General features: G+C 40.5%; 1 protein-coding gene across 1 annotated transcript in view; it reads left to right on the forward strand.

Moving 5' to 3' along the window:
• The window catches only part of tubgcp6 (tubulin, gamma complex associated protein 6), a 23696-nt gene that overhangs the window by 9544 nt on the left and 5337 nt on the right, over positions 1 to 8815 (forward strand). The window contains exons 12-19 of the mRNA XM_035665018.1: positions 263 to 344; positions 938 to 1026; positions 1487 to 1602; positions 2848 to 2986; positions 3099 to 3197; positions 3301 to 5233; positions 5947 to 6108; positions 7908 to 8076. Coding sequence (XP_035520911.1) covers positions 263 to 344; positions 938 to 1026; positions 1487 to 1602; positions 2848 to 2986; positions 3099 to 3197; positions 3301 to 5233; positions 5947 to 6108; positions 7908 to 8076 — 2789 coding nt within the window. The remainder of the gene's footprint in view (positions 1 to 262; positions 345 to 937; positions 1027 to 1486; positions 1603 to 2847; positions 2987 to 3098; positions 3198 to 3300; positions 5234 to 5946; positions 6109 to 7907; positions 8077 to 8815) is intronic.

The raw sequence follows: 8815 nt of genomic DNA on the forward strand, positions 1-8815 counted from the left end.
TTTTTTTTTTTTTTTTACATGATCCATGATGGTGACACTGCCCCTCAAGTACTGAGAGTTTCAGTAGCGAATCATTAAAATGATGCAGCTGAAGTCTGGGGCTTGCCCGCTGCTTGATGTAGTGTAACAACCTGGTTTCGTATAGCCTATATTGGGTGTGCTGCTGGCAGTGCTGACTGGCAGAGGTGGGGAAGGAGAGGTGAGCTACAGGGCAAGCAGATAGATCTTTGTTAATGATGATTTCTTCTCTGTCTATTGTAAGGCCCAGCGAGTAGAGCAGGCACGCCAGGAGCTGATCAATCAGGTCAGAGAGTCAGCAGCCAGAACCCTGGAGAGCATCCGCGGTTAGTGTTACACTTACACACACGCACTTACACACATGCTGTGAGTATAATTTTATAAAGCTCTTGATGTATATGCATACCCCCGTCCTGCTTAGTATACTTTTAACAAATCGGCTCGGCAGACTACTCTGGTAGTCAAGAGTCAACGCAAGCCGAGTGTGGGTTACACTCGCTGGTTGACTCTTGACTACCAGAGTTCCTTTTAGCTTCATTTATTCCTCTTAGAAGAGCCTCAGAGATGCACAAGGGCAGTAGCATTGAGGAATGTGTAGTACGGCTTCTAGTATTATGGGTTGTGAAATCTAATCATCACTTGCACAGTTTAGCAAACTCCTCACATCATTTATTACTTCAAAAGATGTGTGGTAAAGTTTGGGAGGGGTGGTGCAAAGTCTGGCCTGATGCTCTATGCGTGTCTTGGCATAGGCATATTTATCTGTGTGTGTGTGTGTGTGTGTGGCGGGGGTGGGGTGAGACACAGATGGTGATGTTGTTTTGTGTGTATGTGTGCATGTGAGAAAGATGGTGATATTATGTACTTTTCGTGTGGGGGGGGTTAAGCTGTAAACTGTTATCTCTTTCGACTCCTGTAGGGCGGCAGGTGTCACAACGTCTGGCTGAGGAGGCCAAGAAGAGAGAGCGTTTTGAGGAGCTGAAACAACACCTGGAGCAGGAGCAAGAGGTAGTAACGTGTGTGTGTGTGTGTGAGGGAGAGAGAGAGAGAGAGAGAGTACAATATGTTGTGTGAGAACAGAGATGTTAAAAATGTGCTTGTGTATTTGTTGACAAGAGAAATGTGTGTAAGATGTTGAGCATGTGTCTGTAAGAGAGTAAGGAAAGATGATGTATTAGAAAGAGAGATACCAAAAAAGACAATCTTTTATGTTTTATATTTCGAGATGTTGATGATGGTGGTATGGTAGGTCATTGCCTTGCTTCCCATTCATCGTCTATATAAGTAGCCGTCACACACGTGTTTCTTTTCGGAGATGCAGCGTTATTCCCGGTACTCATTGCAGAAACGAGTAAACAGAGATTTGGATTCATACGTTTCACCCACAGCTGTTGATGCCCATTTTAGAAGCTGAAAGCAATGATGTATGTGGTTGCGTTTGTGTGTTTGTGTGTCTTTCTGGAACCAGTGGCGAAGTGCAGCCAAGAGGAAGCAGGAGGATGATGACTTTAGCTTTGCCAGAGAGGTGAGGGACAGAGAGAAGAGGCTACAAGCACTGGAGGAGCAACTGGAGCAGAGAGCCAGGTCAGACCGTTTTCACAGCAGCTGCTAGAGATGTTAATGTTTTAATGATGATTGATTAATCTCTGTTAAGATTTTATTTGATCTTGGATATGTTAATTGACTATGTGCAAACATGATGGGACAACAATTCCATCTGTGTGGAATATATCAGTGGCTGGACCGAATTTCCATGCAGTTGGGATAACCGCGTGATGCCGCAGCATGAGCAGATGTGTGATCAGAGCCTGTAAAGCAAGCATGGCATAAGATGGTTAAAAGTTGTAAGTTAGCTTCATGAGGTGTGGAGGTCATCAAAAGTTTATCAAAATCCAACCAATTCATGGTGGATTCCTTTACCGTTTCTGCCTTGCACTACCATTTTTTAAGTTTCAAGATTTTAATACCTTTTATTATTTTGAGATTTGCTTTGAGAATATAAATTGTGAAATGGCCTTTAACGGCCTATTATCTGTTAAGCAGTAAAGGATCTGAGAATTGGCTAAGGAACATTTTAATACAGAGCCTGAAAGCGCATATGCACACATACACTTATCCTGGCACATGTAAGCTTGACTGTATCATCATAAGAGTTGAAGGAACACTGATTGCTGAATAATTTGCACATTGCAAATTTAAATATAAATTATTCAGTATTCCAATAAGACATATTATTTATAGTATGATGTTCAACATCAGACATGTCTGCAAAAATGACATCAGCCAATCTGTGCTCAGGAAGAGTATATTAATATTTTACTCTTAATATTTGCTGCTACCAGGTGACTGAATGACCTGGTGGGGAAAAAGGACAATCTCATAAATTAGAGGTTCCATATTTAATCTTCACGACATTAGCGCTGCAATGGAGAAAATTAATCAGCCACTATTTTGATCTATTTTGATTTATTTTTTTCTTTGAGAATTATTTTTTTAAAGAAAATATGCACAAATACAGTTTCAGTGTTTGCTGCTTTTCATTATCTTCTACAATTGTAAGATAAAACAAGACATCCCCTGTGATTCTGGGATATTGTGATGGGCATTTATCATTATCTATTGTGTGACATTTTGTGATTTTGTGACTGATTTATTGATTGACCAAGAAAATAATCGTCAAATTAATCGATAATGAAAATAATCATTCGTTACAGCTCTACGTGACGTTAACCCTTTCCTAGACATGCATTTACTGCATGTTGCTCTGGATATAACCGTCAGCTAGATGACTTAGTTGTAACTCGGTGCCTTACTACACTCAAATTGTAGGAAGGAGCTGATTGCCCAGTACAGCCGTCTGTCAGAGGAAGCAGCTGGCAGAGAGAGGCGGGCCATGTGGCGGGTGCAGCGAATGAGACTTGACGAAGCCCGGGCTCAGTTCTTCATGCAGGACAGACAGCAGACTCAGGTTCGTAATAAATTAACACGGAAAACACACACAGAGGACAAGAAAAATCTGATTAAAGAGATTGTTATTATAGCAGGGAAGTCATTTTAACCAGACCATGCCTTATTTCCAGGCAATGCTAGAAAAATATCCTTTAGGCCAGGAGAGACCACCCATGGAAATATTGCCATCTGTTCCCTCAGCACAACAGACTGCACCACAACCAACACTGGTATGACAACACATTGGTTTTTGAACATTAATCCCCATTTCTTTACACTTAATCATGCTCTTGGGAAGTGTGTACTATCCTCATTAGTTTCTTCTCATAACAGGAATCTCCCTCTCAGGATCGGCCTGAACAGCAGCCAGTGGAGACTGAAGAATCTGATGCAGTATCACCACCGCTCGACCCATCTTCATCTGCCCTTAGAGTAGACCCTGCTCTCATCTCTGAGGACATTGACATCAATGATTTTCTCGCTAAGTCACCAAATCCTGACAGTCAGCACGTGGATCTTGCCCTACAGGAGATCGGCTCTGACCTACCTGAAGTGTGTCCTACAGCACAACTGGTAGACTATGACTTCAGTGCCCCCTTTAGTCCACTTGAGGGTATCATTGGCCAAGCCTCCTCCCAGCCCCGGCCTCGGTGGGGACCTGCAGTCCAGCCTGATCTGATCCAAAACCACCCTTCTTTTTCTCACATCCCCATAGGAGAAAACATATCTCAAGTTCAGGAGAGGTTCCCCGAAGCCGGCCCCTTTGGTCAAGCCTCCAAATCCAGCTTTCCTCTAGGCCAATACACCCCAGAGGAGCCCCAAAATACATCTAAAGCAAGCGTTTATGGACATCCCTCTCATTCCTCAGTGCAGCTCGTAGATGGAAGTGGCTTAAGGCCAGACAACAAGCATGCGGAAGTTGCATCTGTTATAGAACAGAAATCTGAAATGGGGAATTTGGAAAGTAAAGTAGAGGCAAAAGAAAACAAGGGTAAACCTGTTGAGCATACAGAAGATGATGTGGTTGATACTGCCGCTTCTACCACACTAGAGCAAGGTGGTAAAGATAATGGTCACCACAAAGCGGTGACAAGTCTTTCACCTGATACAAGCAGTCAACCCTGCAGTTCAGATGCCCAGCATGAAGCTGGTAAAAATATTTCTTTGCCAAACATGCATGACTCCAGTGCACACCTAAAAGCTGGCGAGCTGGTTTCAGATGCCGTTGACCTGCAACCTTTGCGTAACATCCATGGACATTCCTCTGATGCTCACATAAAGGTTGGAATGTATGTATCAGGTGTAACTGCTCCTCTTCCACCCCCTAACATCCACGGCCATGCCTCAGATTCACACATCAAGATTGGAACTCATGTTTCCGAAGTTGATCCTCCTCTACTTTCCTCCAGTGCTCACGGTCACTCTTCTGACTCTCACATTAAAGTTGGGGAGAACATTTCAGATTTTGTCGCTCCACTTCTTATTCCAAATATCCACGGTCATGCCTCAGATGCCCACATTAAAGTTGGGGATAATATTTCAGATTTTGTCGCTCCTCTTCTTATTCCAAATATCCACGGTCATGCCTCAGATGCCCACATTAAAGTTGGGGAAAACATTTCAGACTTTGTCGCTCCTCTTCTTATTCCAAATATCCATGGTCATGCCTCAGATGCCCACATTAAGGTTGGAGAAAACGTCTCAGATGTTGTTGCACTACTTCCTTCTCCCAGCATCCATGGTCACTCCTCTGATGCTAATATAAAAGTGGGCGAGTTTGTTTCTAACATACCCGAAGAGAGACTTCGTTCGAGTAAACATGGGCATGCCTCAGACTGCATCCTTCAAACAGGCTGTGTAGTATCTGGAACTGAACCCGCCTTGTCTGCTCTACCTGGAAGCTCCTATGGTCACTCCTCAGACTCCGCCTTGGGTCTTGGATGCGTAGTTTCAGGAGATGAACCCAAACGTTCTCCTCTACCTGGCAGTGCCCATGGTCATTCTTCAGACTCAAATTTAGGCATTGGATGTGTTGTGTCCAAAACTGAACCACTTCCATCACCACTACCTGGCAGTGCCTACGGCCACTCCTCTGATTCAACGCTGGGGGTGGGTTGTGTGGTGTTGGGAACGGTGCCGCAAGCCTTTGTACTACCAGGAAGTGCTTATGGCCACTCATCAGACTCTTCACTTGGAGTTGGGTGTGTGGTGAAGGGTAAAGACACTGGAAATCAGCAGAAGAGAGAAGACAACGAAGATGGTAAAGGTAATTAATAATAAGTGATACACATTCTGCAGTTGTGACGAGCACATAAGCTTAAGATAGTATAATACGTTATGATCTTTGATGCAGATGTAATCCAACTGTATGTTCTCATATTCTCACTCTTGTATTTTGTGATGACACAACTAATAAAATCAGACATAGAGGAGATCATTTTGTACAATTAGAAATACATAACACAATTAATTTATTCAATTGAAGATGACTGAAAAACTACAGAAGTATTAAAACATAGTTCTTCATAGATACTTCTATTTCTAATTGCAGCTTTGTTGTAATCTTCTCTTTGACATAAACCAAATTAATTATTTGCAAGCAATCTTTGACCAGCTATTAAAAGCAAATACCTTAATATATAGCTTAGATTATTGTTTGGTTTATTCTCAGGTAGGATGCAAAGAATAAATAGTGCAATACAAATGTTTTCTCCCAAATTTCATCTAAAATTATAATATTTGTCATAATATTGTCAGGGGCTTCATGCCTTAGATCTTCAATGTAATAATCATTTTACCCTGTCTTTAGTAGTATACATACAAAGCATAGTGTGATTTTTTTTCTCTTCTCAAATCTACACTAATAACTGTTGAGTTTCACTCGCATTGAAAAGTCAGAAAATCTTAAATATTTTTCTAGTCTTGGATAGATATTTGTTCTGTGTAAGTCCAAAGTAATTGTTTTACATCTTTCTTTAGGTTCTAAGTCGGACAGCCCTGTCGAGCAGCTGGTTGAGAGCATGGGCTCCTGGACAGCCGGCTTCGGTTTGTCCCCTGGAGAGAAGTCTGAGCAGGAATACCTCATGGCTTTGTCTACACAGTACCAGGTGGAACACTACGAAGACTGCTACAACCTAATGGGTTAGTTGAAAACATATGAGGGTGCTAAGGGAACCATTAATCTTTGGCCATAGTTAATGTGGGAAATGTTGACTGGGGTATTTTGTACATCCTAAGGGGTATTCAGTTGTTTGTAGATACAATGGTGTTTTGTTGAAACTGTTTCAGAGAGGTGGATTTTAAATGTATGGCCATTTTAGATAGTGGAGTTTAAAATGTAGTCAAATTATATTGAGTTATACTGAGCAGTGTTTCTTTGTCTTCCCCTTTTTATGTTAATGAGGGTAAACTAAATATCAGAAACACCTCTTTGTAAATCACAACAGAACTCAACAGCACCATAAACACCGTAAACTCCAGCCTCCAAAATAATCATTATTTTTTAGCCAAACGGAGCATGTTAATAGAAAACAAAAGGGGTTTCAAACTAGAACTTTGAGGAACCCCAAATTTAAAGGTCCAGTGTGTAGGATTTAGTGGAATCTAGCATTGTAGTTGCAGATTGCAACTCACTAATTATTTTAAAGCACAATCAAAGTAAAGTAGGTACTGTATTACAATCCAAAACCAAATGGACAAAAGTAAATGATCTCATTTATGAATAAGACTAAATAATTTAGTCTCTTAAAAGTGATGCTCTTGCTTCCCCTTTATCTGTAATTATTTAACAAATGACCGAAAAAGTGTAAGGGAATGAATATGATAATTCTGCTAAGATTGCTCCCTTTGCTTGTGGGCAGAAATTAGATGAGACTAAACATGTGGGGAACCTAAAACAAAGACTAAACCAGTCTCTTATCAACAAAATAGATGTCTACAGTACAAATCTATTAAAAGTGAAATGTCTTGACTCTTAATTCTTCTGCTGCCTGTGTACTCTCTGATGAAATAGCCTAATGAGAAATGTAACATCTTTTGAAATACAGCAAAACATCATGTCAAATTGCAGAGAAATGAAAATGATACACCTTACAGCGGTGGAGCTTACTTCATGTAAATTAAAACATGTTCAGGAGTGATTTATTTCCAGAGGCTGTTAAATATTTACTCCATCAGCAGGCACAGAGGTTGCATAAAAAACAGTGATATTTCATAAGGGTATTAAGTCTGGTTTATGTTTGGTTGGGATGCATCTAACCCGTCGAAGTAATATCTTGTCTTTTTCACTCTGCGTGTGTTGTTCAGTCATGCTGCTATTATTCATGCCAGCTTCCAGGCTCTCCATGAAATCAATCAGAATCTACTCAGCCGAATACATTTTCCACACTACTGATCAAAGTCAGGAGCCGTAATTATTTAGGGACCATGTTACCATCAATATAGAGGCTGGACAAAGTAACTGGAACACCTTACAATATAGTGCTATTTAATGAGAGCACCCTGCAGTAAATACTACCCAATGTGAAGCCGATATGTTTTTTAGATAGTGTCAAAGAGGTTTTGATACATCCCTTCAGACAATTATTACCATTATTAATTAATTGGTTATTTTCTCAATAGTAAAAGTTCACATATTTTAAATATTGTACATATTATTTTGAATTGTATTTTGACCATCAGTTATATAATAGAAAACTAAGAAAACGGTCAGTTTTGGCATTGTTACTTAGAAAAACGTCAAGAATCAACTATGAAAATAGTAAATAACATTTATTTTGCATCATCCATTCTAGCAAAAACATTACTTCAATAATGATTTGACTTCTGTTTACTCTACATCTTTTTTTTTTGTTGTCTTTGCACTATTAAAAACTGTTTTCTGCAGTTGTGAGAGTGTTATTTGTTCAGCAACATGTCTGTCATCTCCCTTTCACACACAGCTTCATCCCCCGAGTGTCAGCTGCTGAAGCAGGTAACTCGGGGCCCCTGGGGCCTTCCTATGGACCCCACACTCCGCAGAGCCACAGACACCACCTCTATCCAACTCAGCGAGATGGTTTCCCTGCCAGTTCTGATAAAGCACTCTGTCACCACCCCACTCATCACACAGTGAGTGTCTGACTGAAAGAATGCTGCAGGACGAAAGAGTGTTTTGTGTTGAATAGGGATTAAAAACGTTTCATGTTTGAGCACATTACAAAGGATTTTTTTAGAATGGGTTTTGAGTGATAAAAACATATGATTATTTTACCTTTTTAAAGCCACATACTGTGTTAGAAATAATAAGAGAAATGCAGTTGTGAGGTTTTTACTGATCTCTTGTCATTTTTCTGCTTCTAAATTGTAGTTGAGTGCACATTCTGCACTGGAGAAATAATTTAAATTCCTATTACCTTCTATCTTTATAGGATCCTTTTTCTCTTTCAAATTCCATCAGTACTCCAGACAAGCCTGTCAGTCTTCACCCACAATGTTTTTGCACACTATGCAGTTCAGCCTTTTGTGTGTAAAGAAATGGCTTTCTCATCCCTTTCTGCACACAGAGGGGTGCAGTATATTTAGCGTCGGAATTTATAGCTCTAAATTTTTATTAACACAATTTTGTCCCATGCTTAGACAACGCAGTGGAGTTTGCCAGAGATTTTCAACACTATTTTTATCTCTTCCCTGCTGACTTTTCAGTTAAAGAGAACCTTCGCTAAATCCCACTGTTATATAAATGTGAATCGCTTAGGAATAATTCAAAGTAATGGGATTGAGGAAGTCATGCGAAAAGTGGAAAAACACAGGTGTGTTCCCTCAGCTTTCTCCAGAGCAGATGTCTGTCATCCTCACAACCTGTATCAAA

Source organism: Morone saxatilis, unplaced genomic scaffold (genome assembly GCF_004916995.1).
Source record: "Morone saxatilis isolate NCDOM2014 unplaced genomic scaffold, NCSU_SB_2.0 Contig2, whole genome shotgun sequence".
Taxonomy (NCBI): Eukaryota; Metazoa; Chordata; class Actinopteri; family Moronidae; genus Morone; species Morone saxatilis.